Source organism: Mustelus asterias, chromosome 1 (genome assembly GCF_964213995.1).
Source record: "Mustelus asterias chromosome 1, sMusAst1.hap1.1, whole genome shotgun sequence".
NCBI classification, from domain to species: Eukaryota; Metazoa; Chordata; class Chondrichthyes; order Carcharhiniformes; family Triakidae; genus Mustelus; species Mustelus asterias.
This window is the reverse complement of record NC_135801.1, coordinates 116,870,139-116,894,659: the sequence shown is the minus strand read 5'-3', so window position 1 is coordinate 116,894,659 and position 24,521 is coordinate 116,870,139. Positions and strand designations below refer to the sequence as shown.

Below are 24,521 nucleotides of genomic sequence, written 5' to 3'. Positions count from 1 at the left end.
TTGAGGAGGGATGTAAAGGCATTGGAGAGAGTACAGAGGAGATTCACAAGAATGAGTCCAGGGATTAAGACCCATAGCTACGAGGGTGGATTGCAGAGGTTGGGACTGTTTTCCTTGGAGAAAATAAGGCTGAGAGAAGACTTGATAGAGAGATTCAAGATCCTAAGAGGTATGGACTGGTTAAAGAGTGGGAAACTCTTTCCTCTCAAGATGGTCAGGAATTAGAAGGCACAGATTCTTAATGATGGGGAAATGGATCAGAAGTGAAGTGAGTAAAAGCACTTCACTGAGAGGCTGTTTGGAATCTGGAATAATCTTCCTGAAACTCTATTCCAATATTCAATAGGATTTTGGCTGATCTGTCATGTAACTCTCTACCTCTTTACCCCTTGGACTAAGGGAAATCTATCAACCCCAGATTAAAAATAACAAGTGACTGAGCATCCGTGCTCCTGTATTTTCCAACCTCTGTGTATCCCAATAAAAATAATAGATCTGATAAGTGCTGTTGTATCTTCAGGCTGCCCCAAAGTGCTTTACAAAACAAATAGTTTTCCAAGTGTGTTAATTTTTATTATGCAGGTAAAATTAAAATGTTACCAAATTATGCAGGTAAAATTAGCATGCAAAATTGAAGTGCACGGGGTTGGGGATAATGTATTGAGATCAATAGAAGACTGGTTGGCAGACAGGAAACAAAGAGTAGGAATAAACGTGTGTTTTTCCAAATGGCAGGCTGTGACTAGTGGGATACCGTACAGATCAGTGCTGGGACCACAGCTATTCACTATATATAATATATTTATTATATTAAATGATTTAGATGAGGAAACTAAATGTAATATCTCCAAATTTGCAGATGGCACAAAGCTGGGTGAGAGGTTGAACTGTGAGGAGGGTGAGCTGTGAGGAGGATGCAGAGGTCCTTCAATGTGATTTGGACAAGTTGAGTGAATGGGGAAAAGAATGGCAGATGCAGTATAATTTGGATAAATGTGAGGTTGTCCACTTTGGTAGCAAAAACAGGAAGGCGCTATCTGAATGGCCATAAATTAGGAGAGGGGAATGTACAATGAGACCTGGGTGTCCTCGTACACCAGTCACTGAAGCAAGCATGCAGGTCCAGTGGGCAGTAAAAAAGGCAAATGTTATGTTGGCCTTTATGGGAAGATTTTAGTGCAGCAGCTTGGATGTCTTGCTGCAATTATACACATGGCCTTGGTGAGGCCACACCTGGAATATTGTGTGCAGTTTTGGTCTCCTTGCCTGAGGAAGGAAATTCTTGCTCTGGAAGGGGTGCAGAGAAGGTTTGCTAAGCTGATTCCTGGGATGACAGGACCAATGTGTGAGGAGAGATTGAGTCTGTTAGGATTGTATTTGCAGGAGTTCAGAAGAATGAGGGATAATCTCATAGAAACCTATAAAATTCCAACAGGACCAAACAGAGTAGATGCAAGAAGGAAGTTACAGATGGTGGGGGTGTCCATAACTAGGCGTTACAGTCTGAGAATACAGGACAGACCATTTAGGACAGATGAGGAGAAATTTCAACCAGAGAGTGGTCAGCCTGTGGAATTCGCTACAGAAGAAAGTAGTTTAGGCCAAAACATTGATGGGGGCGATTCTCCCATGCCGCTGCGCTAATTTTTTAGTGCAGTGGGCCGGGAGAATCCCGCGGCGGGGGATTCACGGGGATTCGCTAGCGTCTCCCAGCGCCAGATTTCCGGCAGCATCTGCTCCGCACTGGAAATCGATGGGGAGGCGCAAAGACCATTTAAGTGGTCATTTGAATATAATTTAAGTGAGATTAGCAGGCCCAGGACTGAAGTCTCTCCCACCGACCCCGCTGGAGTGAAGGGAGGGCACTTGGGCACCCCAGAGGGTTGGGGGGCTGCCCTAGCAATGCCAGCCTATGTCCCCTAGCGCTGCCCAAGGGGCAAAGTGCCAATGCCCGGGGGCACCATGGCACTGCCCATCAGGCATGGGGTAGTGCCAAGGGGAGGGGCCTGGTGGGGCGGGGCCTAGGGGACGACCGGTGGGGGTGGGGGGGTCCCGCTGCCACTATGCATAGGGATCAGTGGGGGAAGGAGGAAGGCCAGCGATTGGGTGGGGGGGGGGGGGATGTGGTCAGCTTGTTTGGGGGTTCGGCACTGCGGTGGGAGGGGGCTGGAAATCATGGCGGGCTGGAAGCGGGGGGGGGGTCAGTTATCGGGCTGTGGGGGCACGCGGAGCTGGCCAGTGATCGGGAGGCTGGCAGTGTGAGGCCACTGCACATGCGCTGATCTTGGCACCAACAGATCGGCGCATGCGCAGTGGCTGGCTCAGTGCACAGATTTCAGTCTCTCCAGTGGGAATAGGTCCTGCCCCCTGAAATTTATTCATCCTGGTGGCCTCTGCAGCGCACAGCGTGTAGGAGATTCTTCTCTAACCTCCCACTGAAAAAACCAGCATGAATTACTCTTGTTTTCATGTGAATTCGACACTTAGAATTTTTTGGGAGAATTCTGTCCTGTATGTTTTCAAGAAGCAGTTAGATATAGCACTTGGAGCAAAGGGGATCAAAGGATATGGGGAGGAAGGTGGGATCAGGCCATTCAGTTGGATGATCAGCCATGATCATAATGAATGATGGAGCAGGTTCAAAGGACCGAATAGCCTCCTCCAGCTCCTATTTTTTTACGTAACCATTCAGTGCGTAAAGAATGGGGAGTGGACCACTTGGTGCCAATATTCAACAATGACAATAAGTCAGAACCAGGATTTAATTAAAGGCAAAATGCTGGAAGAGATTATTGTAGCAACACTGTCTGTCCACCTACAGACAAGGGGTTATTCATGGGTCTTAACATTCCTTCTGGAAAACCTGCCTGATTGAATCCCATGGGATTAGCCGGTCAGTTGGTGTTAGGTAACTAATTGATACCATTCTTTTAGACAGTGGTGGTTATTATTGATAGCAGTTTTGCTTGGGGTCCAAATACTAATGGAGACCCCCCAAGGATCAGTGTTTGGGTCATTTCTACTGATGCTCTGGATAAAGGTACGTGAACAGGCTGTGAATTTACAAATTATGCAAAAATGTTTGTGAACTTCAGGATTATAAATGAGAATAATAGATGATGGGTAGATCCTGATGTGCTGGGAAATGTGCCTGTGTTTGGCAGATGTCACTTAAAGTCAGCTGTGGCGCCGTTGGTCGCACTCCCATCTATGAGTCAGAAGGTTTGGGTTTAAGTCATACTGCAGATATCCACTCCATCTGACGAAGTAGCAGTGCTCCGAAAGCTAATGGCATTTGCTACCAAAGAAACCTGTTGGACTTTAACCTGGTGTTGTTAAAACTCTTACTGTGTTTAAGTCATACTCCAGGGCTTCAGCAAAAACTCAAAGTTGACCACGCTTATATAGTACTGAGGGGGTGCTGCACTGTCAGATATATTATTTTTCAGATGAGACATTAAACCAAGGCCCCATCTCCTACTTGGGTGGATGTAGAAGATCCCAGGATACTATTTCAAAGAAGAGCAGGGGAATTATCCCTGGTGTCCTGTCCAATATTTATCCCTTAACCAACATTATAGAAAATTATCTGCATGTTATTAAATTGCTATGGGAGCTGACTGCCTTCTTTCCTACATTAAAACAGTAACCTCACTTCAAAAATAACTTATTGTCTGTAAAGTGCTTTGAAACATACAGTAATCATGAAAAGCACTATATAAATGTGATTCTTTAAATATAGTGTTCTGTATTTGAGTAGGAACAACAGCAAGCATATGTACATCACACAGGATTGCATGTTCATGGCTATTGAGTGGGACAGTTGAGCAGTTGGTGAAACTGATTTTGAGAAAAACTTTACGTTATGGTTGCTCATTCCTTAGTGACTGCTATAGGGTATTCCATTGCTTCCTTGATGACATTTATAAATTTTGAGTGAAGGGCTTGGGAAGTGAGTAATTACTGCTTGATAGATATTTTTACGCATTTTTCCTCTACCATTTTTCTAGGTACTTTCGTGAAATATTACCTGGAGAAATTGTGCAGATCTCTAAAAATGGCATTCAGACACTTGATCTTGTACCAAGGGCTGGAGGAGATCCACCTGCTTTCTGTATCTTTGAGTATGTTTATTTTGCCAGACCTGACTCCATATTTGAAGGTAATTCTGAAATTGTGAAGCATTCTGTTGTAAATTTTCATTTTCTTGGATCCTGTTTTATATTTTAGCAGAAAGCTTTACTGTTATAGAACATAGAACATAGAACATTACAGCGCAGAACAGGCCCTTCGGCCCACGATGTTGCACCGACCAGTTAAAAAAAAACTGTGACCCTCCAACCTAAACCAATTTCTTTTCGTCCATGAACCTATCTACGGATCTCTTAAACGCCCCCAAACTAGGCGCATTTACTACTGATGCTGGCAGGGCATTCCAATCCCTCACCACCCTCTGGGTAAAGAACCTACCCCTGACATCGGTTCTATAACTACCCCCCCTCAATTTAAAGCCATGCCCCCTCGTGCTGGATTTCTCCATCAGAGGAAAAAGGCTATCACTATCCACCCTATCTAAACCTCTAATCATCTTATATGTTTCAATAAGATCCCCTCTTAGCCGCCGCCTTTCCAGCGAAAACAATCCCAAATCCCTCAGCCTCTCCTCATAGGATCTCCCCTCCATACCAGGCAACATCCTGGTAAACCTCCTCTGCACCCTCTCCAAAGCCTCCACATCCTTCCTGTAATGTGGGGACCAGAACTGCACACAGTACTCCAAGTGCGGCCGCACCAGAGTTGTGTACAGTTGCAACATAACGCTACGACTCCTAAATTCAATCCCCCTACCAATAAACGCCAAGACACCATATGCCTTCTTAACAACCTTATCTACTTGATTCCCAACTTTCAGGGATCTATGCACACATACACCTAGATCCCTCTGCTCCTCCACACTATTCAAAGTCCTCCCGTTAGCCCTATACTCAACACATCTGTTATTCCTACCAAAGTGAATTACCTCACACTTCTCCGCATTAAACTCCATCCGCCACCTCTCGGCCCAACTTTGCAACCTGTCTAAGTCTTCCTGCAGACTACGACACCCTTCCTCACTGTCTACCACACCACCGACTTTGGTGTCATCAGCAAATTTGCTAATCCACCCAACTATACCCTCATCCAGATCATTAATAAATATTACAAACAGCAGTGGCCCCAAAACAGATCCCTGAGGTACACCACTTGTAACCGCACTCCATGATGAATATTTACTATCAACCACCACCCTCTGTTTCCTATCCGCTAGCCAATTCCTGATCCAATTTCCTAGATCACCCCCAATCCCATACATCTGCATTTTCTGCAGAAGCCTACCATGGTGAACCTTATCAAACGCCTTACTAAAATCCATATATACCACGTCCACTGCCTTGCCCCCATCCACCTCCTTGGTCACTTTCTCAAAAAACTCAATAAGGTTAGTAAGGCACGACCTACCTGCCACAAAACCATGCTGACTATCACCTATCAATTCATTACTCTCCAAATAACTATAAATCCTATCCCTTATAATTTTTTCCAACATCTTGCCGACAACAGAAGTGAGACTCACCGGTCTATAATTCCCGGGGAAGTCTCTGTTCCCCTTCTTAAACAATGGGACAACATTCGCTAACCTCCAATCTTCTGGTACTATACCAGAGGCCAACGACGACCTGAAGATCAGAGCCAGAGGCTCTGCAATCACTTCTCTTGCCTCCCAGAGAATCCTTGGATAAATCCCATCCGGACCAGGGGATTTATCTATTTTCAGACCCTCCAGAATATCCTGCACATCCTCCTTATCAACTGTAATACTGTCTATTCTACTCCCTTGCAACCCAGTGTCCTCCTCAGCTATATTCATGTCCCCTTGCGTGAACACCGAAGAGAAATATTGGTTCAATGCTTCACCAATCTCCTCCGGTTCCACACATAACTTCCCTCTGCCATCTATAACTGGCCCTAAACTTGCCCTAACCAACCTTCTGTTCTTGACATACCTATAGAACGCCTTAGGATTCTCTTTAACCCTATCCGCCAAAGTCTTCTCATGTCCCCTTTTAGCCCTTCTAAGCTCGCTCTTCAACTCCCTCTTAGCCAATCTAAAGCTTTCTAGTGCACTACCCGAGTGCTCACGTCTCATCCGAACATAAGCCTCCTTTTTCTTTTTAACCAACAAAGAAACTTTTTTGGTGCACCACGGTTCCCTAGCCCTACCAATTCCTCCTTGCCTGACAGGGACATACCTATCACAGACTCGCAGTAGCTGCTCCTTGAAAAAACTCCACATGTCGGACGTTCCCAGTCCCTGTAATCTCCTAGTCCAACCTATGTTTCCTAATTCTCTCCTAATAGCCTCATAATTACCCTTCCCCCAGCTAAAACCATTGGCCCGAGGTTCATGCCTATCCCTTTCCATCACTAAGGTGAACGTAACCGAATTGTGGTCACTATCACCAAAATGCACACCAACTTCCAAGTCTAGCACCTGGTCTGGCTCATTTCCCAGCACCAGATCCAATATAGCCTCACCTCTAGTTGGCCTGTCTACATACTGAGTCAAAAAAACCTTCCTGCACGTTATTGTGAAACAATTTGTTTTTGAATCTTTTTCCAAGATAGAATTTAATTCTACTGTTACAAATTGGCCTGAGAAGGATCCAAAACTTCAATCAGGGATGCATCTGTCTGCTGCACTGATTTTTATTTTGGTGCACACCACTATTTTTAGATTGTCAAGAAGTAGAAAATGATAATGAATAAAATCTCTCATTTTTGTCATGATATACAAGAACATAAATAGGAACAGGAGAGTAGACCACATGGCCCATCGAACCTGCTCTGCCGTTCAGTGCTATCATGTCTGATTTTGAGCTTCAACTCAATTTTCCTGCCGTCTCCCCATTTCCCTTAATTCCCTAAGAGACCAAAAATCTATCTATCCCAATCCTGAATGTATTCAACAATGGAGCATCTACAAGCCTCTAAGGTAGAAAATTCTAAAGATTCACAACCCTTGAGTAAAGTAACTTCTCAGTTCTAAATGATCAGTCCCTTAGCCTACGACTGTGCCCTTGTGTTTTAGATTCCCTTGCCAGTGGAAACAATCTGTCTGCATCCACCCTGTCAAACCCCTTCAGAATTTTGTAGATTTCAATGAGATTGCGCCTCATTCTTCTAAGCTGTACCACCGCCAATGAAATATATCCTTTCTTAAATGTGATGACCAAAACTGCACACACTGCTTTAGATATGGTCTCACCAAAACCCTGTAGAACTGTAGCAAGACATTTCTTATTATTATACTCCAGTGCCCTTGCAATAAAGGCCAGCCTGCCATTTGCCTTCCTAATTGCTTGGTGCACCTGCATACCAGCTTTGTGTTCCTTATACAAGCACACTCAAGTCTCTAACACTCTTTGAACATAAACACTTAAGTTTCTCCCCTTTAAAAATGTTAAAATGTTCTGCTTTTAAATTCTTATGATCAAAGTGAATAACTTCACACTTCCCTATTTTACACTCCATCTGCCATCTTGTTGTTGACTCACTTGCCCTATCTATATCTCAATGCAACCTCTGTGTTCTCCCCATAGCTTACCTTTCCACCTAGTTTGGTATCATCAGCAAACTTAGATATGTTACTCTATCTCTTCACACAAGTCATTAATATAGATTGAAAATAGCTGAGACCCCAACGCTGATCCTTGCAATACTCCATTATTCACTGCCTGTCAACTTGAGAAAGCCCTGTGTATGCCCACTCTGCTTTATATCCATTAACCATTCCCATACTGATATATTTCCCTCAACTTCATGAACCCTTATCTTGTCTGTTCACCTTTTATGCAGCACCTTATCAAATGCTCTTTGAAAATCCAGGTTTCCTACATCTGCTGGTTTCCCTTTATCTACCCTACTACTTCCATTCAGGCTTAAGCACACAATCTTACTAAAATTCCAACTTCAAAATGAAACTCGCACAAAAATGGTACTCATATAGTTAAGCAAAAAAGTTATCCTTGATTTCCATTTCATATAGTCACATAAATCTGTACTTGAAATGTAACTGAACTGTATTTACTTGCATATCAATTTCCTTTCATTCATAAGGACAGATGGTATATACAGTCAGGCAGCGTTGCGGGCGGCAGCTTGCCATTGAGGCACCTGTTGATGCAGATTTGGTCAGCACGGTTCCAGAATCTGCTACTCCAGCAGCACTTGGTTATGCACAAGAGGTATGTAACAAGTGCATAAATTAGTGGCAAACATAAATGCTATTACTTAGAATCATGGAATGATACATAATTGGAGGCTAATTGGCCCACCTTGTGATGCCTCTTTGGTAGAGCAATCTGATAATCACTATTCACTTCCCAGAACTCTGCAGATTTTTTTCCCTTACAGTATTTACCCCTCACTTTTTTTGAAAGTTACTATTGGATCTGCTTCTGCCTCTTAGCAGTGTATTCAAGATCATAATTAACCTTTTTTTAAAAAACAGAGAGGATTTCTTTTGTTTCTTCTGGTATTGTACCTTCTGCCAGTGGAAATGAGATTGTTCCTTTATTTACTCTGTTAAACCACTCCAAAGTATTGAACACCTCTATCAGATCTCCTTAAACTTCACCACGCTCAGGAGAGAATCTCCATCCCTAGTCTCTCCACATAATTGAGGTTCCTTATCCCTGGCTCCATTCTAGTAAATCTATTCTGCACCCCTCTTCAAAGCATTCTTCCTAAAATGCAGATTAGAATTAACATAATACTCCATCTGAAGCCTAACTAGTATTTTAAATGTTTAGCATAATTTCTTTGATATTAATAAAGTCATGAATCCCATATGCTTTTAAATAACTGTCTCAATTTATCTTGCCATCTTCGTAAGATTTATTTACGTGCACTCCCTTAAAAATTGTATAATTTAGTTTAAATTGTCTCTCCTCATCCTTCCTACCAAATGTATTGCTATACACTCTCTGTTAAATGTTATCTATTCCCATTTCACCATTTGTTGATGTTCTCCTGAAGCTTGTTATTTATATAATTTGAGTTTTATCATGTGCAAACTTTAAAATTATGCACTTTATACCCAAATCTAGGTAAAGAGCAATGGACCAGAATATGGGAAGAAAATAGAATGCGAATAAACTAGCAAGATATATAAAAACAAATTGTCAGAGCTTCTACATGTATGTAAAAAGGAAGAGAGTAGCAAAAGTAAAATATTGGTTGTGCTGACGGAGGAGAAATTATAATGGGAATAAGGAAATGATAGAGGCATTAAACAAGTATTTTTGTAACTGATCTTTCAGTTGAAAACACAAAAAGCATACCAAAATAATGAGTATGAGGAACTTTATATACCAGTAAATACTAGTGCACTGTCATTACCACACTACTGCTGTCTTCCTCTACCCACCCCTTCCCAATTTCACTGTCTTTCCATTACCCACTCCCAGCAGCCATCCCCAACTTATTTCTTATCTGAGCAGTTAATTCAAATGCTTTAAGAACAGGTGATTGCCATGGGTAATGCTCTAAAGAAGTGCAAGGTTAACTTTTGTATTTAAATCTTTTTGGAATTTACAAATTGTTCTTTTTCGTAATCTCTGTTACAGGCAGGACTTCCTTATGTGGAGGTACTCTGCAAAAACCGATATGTGGGCAGAACATTCATTGAACCAAATACAAGATTGCGGCAGCTTGGAGTGGCACAAAAATTTGGAGCCTTGAGTGATAATTTTGCTGGAAAGAGGATTGTGCTGATAGATGATTCAATTGTGCGTGGAAATACTATTTCTCCAATCATTAAAGTGCTGAAGGAAGCGGGTGCCAAAGAGGTATTTATTAGAAAGGGTGTCTCCAAGAAGTTACCATTTATTAATGTGCATTAATGTGAGATTGATGCTTAGACAAATTTAAGTAATCCAATTTTAAAGTAATTTAAAAAGATTGTTCACGCACACATGATCTTTTGTGCTTTGCTACTTGAGGCATTTCAATGATGTAACATTTTTTTAAATAATCACCCAAACATGGGTTTTAATAACTTGTTTTTCTTCAACTGGGAAGCAAAGAATACAAATTGGAAATCTTATCTTTCTAAAATTGCCTTTATAGGTACACATCCGTGTAGCTTCACCTCCAATAAGATTTCCTTGTTACATGGGAATTAACATTCCAACAAAAGAAGAATTGATTGCCAACAAACCAGAATTTGAAGACCTTGCAGGCTATATAGGTTTGTGGAGATTTCTGTTTGCAAAGTAGCAATTACAATGCAAGTAGAGTTTACTATCAATCTGTTGTTAAAGTAATGGACCTTTTATGGTTTCGCTGTGCATTCTTAGGGATGGAGAAGTGAAATTGTATTGAAATACTTTTGTTGATTCAATAATGGTGGATCTACGTTCATTACATAGTATTATGACCATGTGAGGACAGGTGCAGCTGAATTTTTGCGAAAGCTAGTTCATGTGTTTCTCTTTCGATGCTTATTTCTGTCGTCTCCAATTCAATTTTCAGATTGTTCGCCTTGAGATTGAAATTTCAGGTTTCCTAGCTTTTGATTGGATTTCAGTCTCTAAATATCAAGCCATATTCTTCAATGGATATGGCCTTTAAGCTGTTTCAAGTTACGTCAGTCTGCTCTAGAAAATACTAGCTTTGAAAGTGGACGTGTTGTTAGTACTGTAACACTGTACAAAAGAAAATCTGGCTGGGGTTTTTAAATTGATGGCTAGGGATTAATTTGGTTCCCCTTCCAATTCCTCTTGTTAATCTATGGGTTCAAATCCAGATGCTAGCCCCCAAGTATCTGTTATGACCAAGTGAGAATGTGTGTAAGGACTCCTTCTTTTTCCTTGCTCCTCAGTTGATGGTGATAAATTTTTGAAATTCACGAAGATGAATGTGCCAATTCAAAATACTTAACAGTCGATTGAAAAGAACTGAGTAAGATGGGCTTTCATGAGCTTAAGCACTCAAGGAGTTAGTTTTTATTGTGCTTTAAGCCCCCTCGGGTAAAGGTATTAAAGGTAAATACACATGCCATTTGTCGCAACACATGTAGGACAAGTTACAGAGTAGAGGATCTTAACTTCTGGCCAAATTAAGATTCAGTGCTCAAAGATATAAAGAATTCTGTGATTAAGCACTTCACTGCTGTTTGTGTTTAAGGTAAGTTGTAGTCCTTGGTTTCTTTCCTGAAAGCACAATGGGTGGAATTTTACTGGTTTGCCCCGCCCATCAATGGACTGGGCCGGGTGAGCCGGTAAAATCGCGCGAGAACAGAGAAATCAGGATTGTGCCCGATTTCACAGCTCTGGTGATCTTACTGGAGCCAGATTTCCAGCAAGGTCTACCTTTCGCCCATTTAAATATATTATAACCCTCTTTTACATGACATTCAATCATCTGGGCTCACTGCCTTTATGACCTCGCCGGGAGAGGTTCACTCCAGCGAGGAAACACCTGCTCCACATCAACGGGGAACAGTCATGTTGGCCTCGCTGGTAGAACCAGAGGCCGTTGAGCGCCCCCAGGAGGGCAAGGTCTACCCGATTGGTGGAAGGAGGGGGATTTCGGCTCCGTGCCGGAAATGGGCATGGAGCTGCATTTACGTATTCAAGAGGACGTTTTAGTGTCATTTAGATATAATTAGCGAGCCTGGGACTGAAGTCTCTGGGCCCACATGCCTCTTGCCACCACCCTCCCCCCACAAAGCCAGGAGTATTTCACTCCAGTGGGGTTTACAGTAGCTCCCCAGTAACGGGCAGTTGGCGGGCCCGGCTCTGCTGGAGTGAAGAGGGGGTCCATTGAGGGGACCCCCCAGAGGGTTGGGTGGTGGAGGTTTGCTACCTGGGCATTGGCACCTTTGCACTGCCCACCAGGTAGGGACAGTGCCATGGGGACGGGTCATGGAGGGCAGGTGATTGGGGGTAGGAGTTCTTGCTGTCGCGCTTCACTGGGATCACGAGTAGAGGGAGTGAAGCCAGCAATCGGGGTGGAGGGAGTCGGCCTGCTCGGGTGGGGGAGGGGGGGATCAGAACTGCAGGGAGTTGGGGGGTGGGGAGATCAATGCTGGGCCCAGACATGTTCACAGGGCCAGCGATTGGGCGGAGGGGGGGGGGCCGGAGGATTGGCATTGGCAAGGATTGCGGGGTTGGCTAGCAATCGGGAGGCCGGTGGACAGGGGGCACTTGCGCATGCGCCGATCTCAGTGCTGACAGATCGGTGCATGCGCAGTGGTCTGCTCACCGCTGTGCTGCCGGCCTTCCGGGCTGGAATAGGCTGCACCCACAGATTTCCAACGTGATTTACACTGGTACACTCAGCAATGCACAGTGTAGGAGATTCTTCTCTGAACTCCCACTGAAAAAAGCTATGATTTATTCCAGTTTTCATGCAAATTTAACACTTTGAACTTTTTTGGGAGAATTGTGCCCCGTAGCTTTCCGAAATTTGCTCATTGGTCCCTTGAGTGAGAGATGTGCAAATGTGGCCCTTCCCCAAGCAAAGCTGTTGGACAAAGAAACATAGAAGATAGGAACAGGAGGAGGCCATTTGGCCCTTCGAGCCTACTCCGCCATTCATCATGATCATGGCTGATTGTCCAACTCAATAGCCTAATCCTACTTTCTCCCCATAACCTTTGATCTCATTTGCACCAAAGCCTGTTCTAGGACTTACTTCCTATTCCAATCTTTGTGAGCGACACTGGATTGCATAAATCAGTGAACGAAAATACCATGAGATGGTGAAATTTGAGGAAAAAGTAATATCTAATATATAAATGATATTACATTTACAGATTACAAGCAATACAACTGGTTGCTATCATGCAAGTTGATACTGAACCAGCACCCCTTAAAACAAAGGCACATATTTCACTTACAACAGTAACCAACACTGCTGAACTCAACAGATTATCTATTGTAGACAGATCTAATATCTAAATATGTTTATCTTGTAAATATCTAATATGTTTACATTTATAATCTATCTAACTGAAACAGTTGTGAGGTCATAAAGTCATAGAGTCTACAAGTTTGTCTACAATAGATAATCTGTTGAGTTCAGCAGTGTTGGTTACTGTTGTAAGTGAAATATGTGCCTTTGTTTTAAGGGGTGTTGGTTCAGTATCAACTTGCATGATAGCAACTAGTTGTATTGCTTGTAAGCTGTCTGGAGAAGGGAACTAGTGGGATTTTATTCTCTAAAGTCACTTTGTTTCTGCAGTGTTGCCTCAAAAATGAATCTTCGGACCATTTGATACTTATTACTCAAAAGTTTAATAGTATTTATCAAACTGGCTAATGTTTGTAATGCATACTGAAATTAGTTGGAATTGTGTTTTTTAACTTTTGAAATTTCTCTTTTGCTGAGTACAATAATTGCTTTATGTGACAGTTTGAGAATTTCATTTTCCTGTATTAATAGGTTGAATAAAATGCTGATTCATTGAATATTATCAATTTTCCCTAATTATTGCACTGCATGACAGACATCTGTGATTATTCCAAAGCCCAAATGACTCAACTATTTGCTAAATGCATTAAACTTCTTAAAGTCTTATTTTTCTGTGTTTTGTAGGAGCAAATAGTGTGGTTTATCTCTCTGTTGATGGATTGGTATCTGCTGTACAAGAGGGGATTAAGAGCCTGCGAACAAATTCCATCCTAAATAATACAGAAAATGATAAAAAATCATCTTCTAGACAAACAGGTCACTGCACAGCTTGTCTCACAGGAAAATATCCTGTGGAGCTTGAATGGTGAAGTTACTTTTATTGTATGGTCTTGAGTGATTCACCTATGACTTATTTTCAGCTTTGAATAAACCTTGTAAGGACATAATGGTGCTCTGCTATTTTCTAGACAGCATCTGTAAATAAGCCTTTTCTTGGTTTATTGAGTATGTTTTGTATCCTCTAGGTGTTTCCATGGATGCATATATTTTTATAAGTTGTGCCACTATTATGTACACTTTGATTGCATAAATCAATATCCTCAATTATGTTCTGTTTGCATTCCATGATACATTACAATTGAGAAACACATTGTTACTTGCAGAGTTTCTTGACTAATGTCAAATGGATTACTGTTGTTGGAAACCATTCTGCCTGCAATGAGCAAACACATTTTCAACTCTTGTCAAAAATATTTCAAAAACTATTTGAATTAAAAATTCACTTTGATGCTGTAGTCTAATGTGAGAGAACTCAACTATGCAGGATGTGTTTTATTAGACCTGATTCACAAATTACAAGTGTTATAACCTTGAACATACAGTATATACATGTGCTTTTTCACCTTTCTAGCATTTCACTTGAATTTTGCTTTTAACCATCCTTAAACCTGTAAAATGTTGCTGTGTAGCTTCTTCTCACATATGAGTAATAAAGGACATGATGCTTTGTAATATGGTACTAGTTCAAGATTATATAATTTTGCTGCAAAGTCTTGTCAGCATTATCATTTTTAATAGGTCCATTACTTCAACGTGTTGTTACAATTTAATGTTTACAATGCATTTAGAGTTTTTGAGTGTCTAAAATTTTGGCCAGGTTGTCCTAGCTCATTATCTACTTAAATTGACAAAGGTTTTAAATGGAAAAGCCATCAATGTTTCAAAATTGGAATTGTCCTAACTTTAATGTATTACTAGATATTCTGTAGTTGCCTTGTATAGCGTGCCTTTCTTTCTCGGGTACAAGCATTTTCCTTTCACAGTGAAAGTTAGCTTTCAAACTCTTGTATTTTTGATTATAGAATACTAATTAATGGAAATATGCACAGCACATTGAGAATACAATCCTGTATCTGTCTAAGCAAAAAAAAATTGAAATGAACGTAAAGGAGTCATATTGATTCCATTCTTTTCTTTCTGGTCATAATCAAGTTTAAGAGAAAAACAATGTTAACTTTTCCTCCTTGATCACTGGGAACTCATAAGATGAATTAATGTAATAAATGTCTATTTCTAGAACGTCTAATAGTGCATCATTTTGTTTTAATACATAGTAACTTAACTTTATCAGACTTATGGACATTGACAATATTGTTACAGAAAATGAAATCAGTAAATCTTCAAATAACTTTTAATGAAACCTGTTTTTGTACATTTATTTTATCTTCCAGCCATAACTTTGCATGACTCTACCACTCAAGTATTCTGTAGGCATGACCATATCCATGTTGTAAAATTGAACATTGTTTCTTTTTGATCTAGTACATAGAGATATTTAGCTCCATTTCTGTTGCTTGGCAGTGGCCTCAGTTTGATGTTTCTGTTTGCATTGTTTTAAATTAGTTTGAATACTTGTGACCTTTTGAATTCTGAGTAATAATCCTCCTCAGTTCCACTTGGGAATCTTAAATAAAAACAGTAAGATGCAGATTTTGTGGTAAGTGGCAAAGAGATCTTGCCCTTCAGTGACAACGAAAAAAGCTACCTGCAAAGAACTAGTCTTAGAGCCATAGAGTTTTACAGCACAGAAAGAGGCCTGTGTTCTCTTTGGTGTGGATTTCACCTTTCCTGACATTACTTTGAATCTGGCACCAAATAAAGTGGATCTCCAGGTATCCAGCAACAGCAATGTTATGAAGTAGGCTGAGCAGCCAGTCATACTGAAGATTTCTCAGATAGCAAAAAAGGAATTTAAAAAACACCGATTATCAAATAGTACAGAACTTGAATATTGCTTGAAAAAAGAGACATGCTATAGAATCTTTTTGTCTTGTATTCATCAGAATCAATTCACAAAAATACCAGTTGTAAAGGGAACAATTTATTTTCAATATGTAAGTGATATGTTGCTACCTTTGAATCTGCAGTTGCATTTAAGAATGTCCTTACTTTAATGGGCTTCCTCCTGCACTCAAAATTCACCTTTGAAATGAAGCAGTCAATTGAGTCCCCTTTTTTTCAATGTACAAGTTGAGAAATCTGCAAATGGGTTCTCCACCACTAATTAATGCAAGCCTACCTTCGCTGGTCAGTTTACACATTGGGGTTCCATACATTATAAGATTGACTTTATTTGTAATATTGTAAAAGGGGTCTAACACATTTCCTCACCCTGCCAGCTCGATGCTAAAATAGGGCACATCAAAGCCATTCTGCAGGATAATGGCAATCGTGATCAGACTAGCTGTATATCATGCAAACTCATGGAGTCTAAGGCTGCAAGCTTTGGTCTTGAAAGTGCCCAGTCAACCTCCGATTACCCCGGAGTATAAGATATTTCAAAAATTTGAGCGACAGATGAAGTTGGCTGTTTCATGCTGTAACTATGCAGAGCATCACAAGTGGTTTGCTCCGCTAACAGAATGTTGCCGTGAAGCTAAAAAGACATTCTGCCTATCACAATTAATAATGTATATGAATTTCAGTGTTGTGTGATGTCAGTCATTAGGCTGTATGTCCTAATGACTGGCGGATTGTATCAAACAGCATGTCCCTTCGATTATTCGCAAAAAGCAAAGTATCATACCCAACAAACCTGTGCTTGCAAAACCCAAAATAGTGCCCAATAGTAGATGTGATTCTGTGATTGTTTAGCAAGTGCAGACCAATCACTGACATCAAATTTAAGATTATCAGTCAAGCTTTCAGTGCAGCTCACTTACACATACTAGAATCTATTCACACACGGGGCTCTTTCCTTTGTAGATAGCAGCCTGTCCACACATTGCACCTTTTTCAACTAAATCAAAGATTGGAGAACAATCATTCTCTGGTCCATTCCCCAGGACAATAGTTTGAATTTAAAATAAAGCTTGGCAGTTAACTGTCTCTTGGTGCCATGGCATTTTCCATGGCAACCCCTCTGCAAATTAGTGTCTACTTGCTAGCCAATGAGCAGTCTATTCTCATGCAGTACAAATTGTTCTTCCTTTTTCAATTGGTATTCCAGCAAATTATCCTAATGTGCAAGCTGAACAGCTTCAACAACATATATCTTTTTTTCAGCAATAAACTAATTATTTTCTTTCTAATATCATTTTACAGAGAAACAGATAACGACATACACATGGGGCTAAGCTGAAATTATCATGAACTTTAAATATGTTTAAGAATATGAAAAAATTACCTTAGTGAAATTTAATATTCCAAAATATATTTCATGGCCAGTGAAGTTGTTCAGAAGTAACTATGAACTTAGCTTAAAAAAACAAGTTACATCTCATTCAACACGATGCAACTTTTTCAAGGATTTTTACTCTAATAGCATAAAAGTGGAAGTTCTTGACAATTTATTGATTCATAATTGGGCCTCAGCACATGTAAAGAAGGAATCGGTGACAGCCAGTTTTGGATTTCCCCGTTTTAAATGCACATGTGCGGACTCTAGAAGTTGCTACATGTTTCAGAGTAATGATGGCGATGCTATCTTGTATGTGTCACACTTTGTTTTGCATTTGCATCATTTGTAGTTTTATGAAATCTAAATTAGCACATCAGTTTTATTTCTTGACCAAAGAAAAAAACACCAATCATTTATCTTGCTTTCTGTTTGTAGGACCTGGCTATAGGTAAATTAGCTGCCACATTTGTTTATGTGATAATAATGCTACACTTCAGAGTAACTCTGGCTGTGAAATGCTTTGAAATGATCTGAGATTGCAAAAGATTCATGTGTAAAGGCAAGTTTATTTTTACCTGGGATTTGTTTACGTCATTAGAGATTTAAATTCAGTTTAATGCCAGTTTCTAGGGTAGAAGTATTGGAATTCTAATCCATGGTATTGTTTTTATTGTTTCATAAATGAAAACAATTACCATGCAAAATGCAACAGGTTTCAGCATTTTCTCTTTATTTTAAATGTAATCCGTGTCAGACATCTTGTGTAACTTTTGATTTAAGGATGTGCTAATTAATACAAAAAGTTGCTGTTTCAATGGTGAAACGGCTTATAGTAAGAAATGAAATCCAACTGGTTTTGGCAGTTTCAGGTCCTATTATAATACAATAGTGTCTCAAAGCCAGCTGTCCTTAAACTGGAGTTTTGAAAACTGGACATTTTTTACAATGAGCTGTATATCAATTTTAATTGAGTCAAGCAATAACTTAGCCAGACAATTCAGTGTTGTATTGGCATGCTGTGGTGCCTTGCTTGTAATTCCCTTTGCTGCTTGTGTACCAGTGTGTTTTTGTGATCTGAGCAACCATTGACCACAATACTGTTAATATCTATTGCAGAAAAATCAATTTGGTATGTATTTGGGTGTAATATGTATTTTATATTCAAGACTTGCCATTTATCATAATAAACATGCCTTGATTATTCTCAAAGTATTGTATTGATCATAAATTTATTTATTAGTGTCACAAGGCTTACATCAACACTGCAATGAAGTTAGTGAAAATCCCTAGTCGCCACACTCCGGTGCCTATTCAGGTACGCTGAGGGAGAATTTAGCTTGGCCAATGCACATAACCAGCATGTCATTCAGACTGGGAGGAAACCGGAGCACCCGGAGGAAACCCACGCAGACACAGGGAGAATGTGCAAACTCCACACAGACAGTGACCCAAGCTGGGAATCGAACCTGGATCCCTGGCGCTGTGATGCAGCAGTGCTAGCCACATGCCACCTATTGTTGCAGTTTTGGGACTCCTTGTGCTCTCATTTTGAGTGGGCAGCTACAAACGTTAAAAACAGTTCTTAGGATGTGACACTAGTTCCCCTCGATAAACTGGTAAGCCACTTTATTTATTGAACCATGTTGTGAAAGTGCCAGTTGGTAGGCAGTTCAAGAGTGCTGATCTAATGAAAATGAATAAATGGTGATATAAGTCAGGATGGTGTGTGACTTGGAAATGATGGTGTGTGTTACTGTGCATTTTCTCTTGTTCTTAAGTGGAACCTGCAGCTTTGGGAGTGTTGCCAAAAAAAGGCCTAATCACTTGCTGCAGGAAAGCCTGTCGATATTATACAGCAAACCAGTGCTGAAAGAAGTGATTTAGCTTCATATCCATCAGCTTAAATAATCAGGTTAGATCATTTTGTCCTGGATATTGTCAAACTTCTAGTATTGGTATAACTGTGCCTATTCAAAATAAAAATTACATTTATCTAGCACCTTTTGCAACTGCAGGAAATCAATGAAATGTCACTGTTCAAAGTTCAGATATAGCTGCCAATTTATACACAAGGTCCCACAAACAGCAATGTGATAACCAGAGAACTTTTGTGATGAGGAAGAAATAGTGGCTAGGATACTTGGCTTAACTCCCTTGCTCGTCAAAGGAAAAGTGCTCTGAAATCTTTTATATCCCCCTGAGAGGACAATTGAGCTTTGTTTAATAAATCTTTTGAAATAAAGCACCTCCTACCTGCAGCATTCATTCAGCACTTAATTGAAGTACCAGCTGAGATTTTTGGGCTTAAAGCCTGGTGTAGAACTCGGGTCAGAGTCAAAAGGATGTGTCTTGAGTACAATCTACAGAACCATAGGAAACGAATAGCATTTCATGACTCCCTGACATGATTGGCAAGCATCCAGAGACCAAAGGATTAAAATAAAAATGGTCAAGTTGAATAGCCATTGTCTTGGTGTTGCATGGTAGCACAGTTGATAATTGAGAAATAGGCTGAGGGGGTGGTAACTGGCCAAGTTACCACATAATTTTGCTGATCAGTTTTCAGGTTTGGCTCTGACTAGGCATGTATGGAAATTAAAGTTATGGCCTAGATTTTACGCAGTGAAGCATCCTTTCCAAAGTGTCCAGAACTGGACACAATACTCCAGTTAATGAACAAGTTTGTTTTCTATACTCTAGGTAAAGCTGAGGCAGTGTTATGACATTATGAAGCTTTTTTTGGCCTTTATTGCAGGTTATATTGTGAAGTTCCCCCATTGTTGTTACTCTAAATTTGGTACTTGTGGTGAACCATCGTTGGTTCCCACCAGATAGTACTGAGCCAGGGTCTGGCCAGTACTATGAGTCTGTATATATGTTACTGTTGGGGTTAGGGTTGGGCTGTTCTACATGTTACTGTTGGGGTTAGGGTTGGGCTGTTCTACCTGTAATATAGTTATTATGGTACATCCCAGTCAGGCTCCGCCTCCTGGGAGAGGTATAAAGGTCACTGCTCTGTCTGGGACCCTTCAGTCTGGGATCGTGTATTATATATGGTAGCTCTATTGTAGTAGTCAATAAAAGCCTTTATTTCCTCGAGCATCTCTAGCCTCGTGAGTTATATCACGAGGCTAGAGATTCTCTGGGAGGCAAGAGAAGTGATTGCAGCGCCTCTGGCTCTGATCTTCAGGTCGTCGTTGGCCTCTGGTATAGTACCAGAAGATTGGAGGTTAGCGAATGTTGTCCCATTGTTTAAGAAGGGGAACAGAGACTTCCCCGGGAATTATAGACCGGTGAGTCTCACTTCTGTTGTCGGCAAGATGTTGGAAAAAATTATAAGGGATAGGATTTATAGTTATTTGGAGAGTAATGAATTGATAGGTGATAGTCAGCATGGTTTTGTGGCAGGTAGGTCGTGCCTTACTAACCTTATTGAGTTTTTTGAGAAAGTGACCAAGGAGGTGGATGGGGGCAAGGCAGTGGACGTGGTATATATGGATTTTAGTAAGGCGTTTGATAAGGTTCACCATGGTAGGCTTCTGCAGAAAATGCAGATGTATGGGATTGGGGGTGATCTAGGAAATTGGATCAGGAATTGGCTAGCGGATAGGAAACAGAGGGTGGTGGTTGATAGTAAATATTCATCATGGAGTGCGGTTACAAGTGGTGTACCTCAGGGATCTGTTTTGGGGCCACTGCTGTTTGTAATATTTATTAATGATCTGGATGAGGGTATAGTTGGGTGGATTAGCAAATTTGCTGATGACACCAAAGTCGGTGGTGTGGTAGACAGTGAGGAAGGGTGTCGTAGTCTGCAGGAAGACTTAGACAGGTTGCAAAGTTGGGCCGAGAGGTGGCGGATGGAGTTTAATGCGGAGAAGTGTGAGGTAATTCACTTTGGTAGGAATAACAGATGTGTTGAGTATAGGGCTAACGGGAGGACTTTGAATAGTGTGGAGGAGCAGAGGGATCTAGGTGTATGTGTGCATAGATCCCTGAAAGTTGGGAATCAAGTAGATAAGGTTGTTAAGAAGGCATATGGTGTCTTGGCGTTTATTGGTAGGGGGATTGAATTTAGGAGTCGTAGCGTTATGTTGCAACTGTACACAACTCTGGTGCGGCCGCACTTGGAGTACTGTGTGCAGTTCTGGTCCCCACATTACAGGAAGGATGTGGAGGCTTTGGAGAGGGTGCAGAGGAGGTTTACCAGGATGTTGCCTGGTATGGAGGGGAGATCCTATGAGGAGAGGCTGAGGGATTTGGGATTGTTTTCGCTGGAAAGGCGGCGGCTAAGAGGGGATCTTATTGAAACATATAAGATGATTAGAGGTTTAGATAGGGTGGATAGTGATAGCCTTTTTCCTCTGATGGAGAAATCCAGCACGAGGGGGCATGGCTTTAAATTGAGGGGGGGTAGTTATAGAACCGATGTCAGGGGTAGGTTCTTTACCCAGAGGGTGGTGAGGGATTGGAATGCCCTGCCAGCATCAGTAGTAAATGCGCCTAGTTTGGGGGCGTTTAAGAGATCCGTAGATAGGTTCATGGACGAAAAGAAATTGGTTTAGGTTGGAGGGTCACAGTTTTTTTTTTAACTGGTCGGTGCAACATCGTGGGCCGAAGGGCCTGTTCTGCGCTGTAATGTTCTATGTTCTATCACGCATCAATTTTATTGACTACTAATTGAACTCTCGTCGTTGAAAAAAAAAAGAAAACGATACAGAGAGCATGGAGCAAATGCTTAAACCCGAACGGCTTACGCTGGACCCACGTGCGGCGGGCGCCTCCAACACCTTCGACCACTGGTTGAAATGTTTTCAGGATTACCTCGAAGCCTCCGCAGCGGTCACCACAGACGACGACAGACTCCGGGTCCTCCACGCGAGGGTAAGCGACGCTGTATATTTAGCGATCCGTGCGGCCACCGACTACAAAGGGACCCTCGAGCTTCTTAAGAAGCGCTACATTAAACCGCCAAACGAGATGCATGCTCGATATCTTTTAGCCACTCGACGACGGCAGCCCGGCGAAACGACGGAACAGTACGCGTGTGAGCTCCTACAGCTAGCCAGGGGCTGTAACTGCAAAGCAGTGTCGGCAGACCAGAACATGAACGACCTCGCTCGAGATGCATTTGTGGCGGGAATCGGATCGTCTTATATCCGACTTCGGCTGTTGGAGCAAGGTAATCTCGATCTCACTAAGTCTATAGAGCTAGCGGATACGCTAGAAACGGCCTCCAAAAGCCTGGCGATGTATCCCGACGACCACGTGGAGACAGCGTGGCAGGGGCAGTCACAGACCCCACTTCATCCAGCTGGTCCGAAAAGCTGCGTGATTGCGTTCCCACCCTCGGGCCTGACGACGGCAGCAGCTCCAGGCGGCCCGCGGTGTTACTTCTATGGGGGAGTGAAACACACTCGGCAGCGATGTCCCGCTAAAGCGGTGTTGTGCTCCGCCTGCGGCAAGAAGGGGCATTATTCGAAGGTATGTCGATCCAAACCTCCATCCAGGAACAGCAGTGCGGCGTGTGACTCCCCAGAGCCGGTTTCCTCGTCGTCTGCATCGTCAAGGGTTTCTTCCACGTGCGAGGCCAGGACGTCGCCATTCCAGACGACGGAGTCGCAAGAGATGCGCGACCACCAGGGGTCGCTGATTTTGGCGCCATCGCCCACGTGCGACCTATGGGAGCAGCCATTTTGGTCGGCATCGACCGCAAATGACCAGCAGGGGTCGCCATCATCCATCTCAGCTGCCTGCAGTGGCGCTCACGAACCAACGGTGGCGTCGATCATCCTGGACCAGGCAAAGCCTCACAGACTCGACAAGTCCATGATGGACATACAGGTAAACAAACGCACAATTTATTGTCTGTTTGACAGCGGGAGCACGGAGAGCTTTATTCACCCAGACGCCATGAAGCTGTGTGGCCTCCAGATCCAGCCTGTCAAGCAGACAATTTCGATGGCGTCAAGGTTCCGGTCTGTCACCGTGCTAGGGAGTTGCGTGGTAAATCTAACGGTGCAGGGCACGGTTTACGAGAGCTTCAAGCTCCTGGTGTTACCGCACCTTTGCGCGCCAATACTCCTCGGACTAAATTTCATGGTCCACTTGAAGAGTGTAACCCTACAGTACGGTGGGCCACTCCCTCCGCTTTCAGTGGGAGAACAGCAGCCTCCAAATTGCCCAACGCGCTCCACCTGTAGCCTCTCGACGCTTAAGATTACCACACCCTCCTTATTCCAGAATCTTGTGCCAGGCTGCAAGCCCATCACGACTAAGAGTAGGCGTTACAGCGCTGAGGATCGGATCTTCATTCGATCTGAGGTTCAGCGGCTCCTCAAGGAAGGGATCACACAACATAGTGCTAGTCCTTGGAGAGCGCAGGTCGTGGTGGTCAAAAGTGGGAACAAACCCCGGATGGTCATAGACAATAGTCAGACCATTAACAGATACACGCAGCTGGATGCGTATCCCCTCCCGCGCATTTCTGACATGGTCAACCAGATTGCGCAGTACCGGGTGTTCTCCACCATCGATCTAAAGTCTGCCTACCACCAGCTCCCCATTCGCCCAGAGGACCGACAATACACGGCTTTTGAGGCGGATGGTCGCTTGTACCATTTTCTAAGGGTTCCTTTTGGTGTCACCAATGGAGTCTCGGTCTTCCAGCGTGCTATGGACCGAATGGTGGACCAGAACGGACTGCGGGCTACCTTCCCGTACCTGGATAACGTCACCATCTGCGGCCATGACCAGCAGGACCACGATACCAATCTTCTTAGATTCCTACGCACTGCATCTCGCCTGAATCTGACCTACAACAGGGAGAAGTGTGTATTTCGCACGCGCCGCCTAGCTATCCTCGGATACGTGGTGGAAAACGGGGTCATTGGCCCTGATCCAGACCGTATGCGTCCCCTCCTCGAACTTCCCCTGCCCACTAGCGTAAAAGCACTGAGAAGATGCTTAGGCTTCTTCTCTTACTACGCACAGTGGGTTCCCAATTACGCGGACAAAGCCCGTCCGCTCATCAAGTCTACCTCTTTTCCCCTAGCACCAGAGGCTCGTTTGGCCTTTGAATAACTAAAAGCCGACATCGCGAAAGCCATGATGCACGCTATCGATGAGTCCATCCCCTTCCAGGTGGAGAGCGATGCATCTGATTTCACCCTGGCCGCCACACTTAACCAGGCAGGCAGGCCCGTCGCCTTTTTCTCTCGCACCCTCCAAGGCCCCGAAATTCGACATTCGGTGGTGGAAAAGGAGGCCCAGGCCATTGTGGAGGCCGTCCGGCATTGGCGCCATTACTTGGCGGGAAAACGGTTCTCCCTGCTCACGGACCAGCAGTCCGTGGCGTTCATTTCAATAACACGTTACGGGG

General features: G+C 42.6%; 1 protein-coding gene across 1 annotated transcript in view; it reads left to right on the top strand.

Annotated features, from left to right (window-relative positions):
- ppat (phosphoribosyl pyrophosphate amidotransferase) overlaps nucleotides 1-15,157 on the top strand; it is a 43,652-nt gene extending 28,495 nt beyond the window's left edge. The window contains exons 7-11 of the mRNA XM_078217427.1: nucleotides 4,011-4,162; nucleotides 8,158-8,285; nucleotides 9,669-9,890; nucleotides 10,171-10,291; nucleotides 13,645-15,157. Coding sequence (XP_078073553.1) covers nucleotides 4,011-4,162; nucleotides 8,158-8,285; nucleotides 9,669-9,890; nucleotides 10,171-10,291; nucleotides 13,645-13,829 — 808 coding nt within the window. The 3' untranslated portion in view covers nucleotides 13,830-15,157. The remainder of the gene's footprint in view (nucleotides 1-4,010; nucleotides 4,163-8,157; nucleotides 8,286-9,668; nucleotides 9,891-10,170; nucleotides 10,292-13,644) is intronic.
- Nucleotides 15,158-24,521: the final 9,364 nt, after the last annotated feature.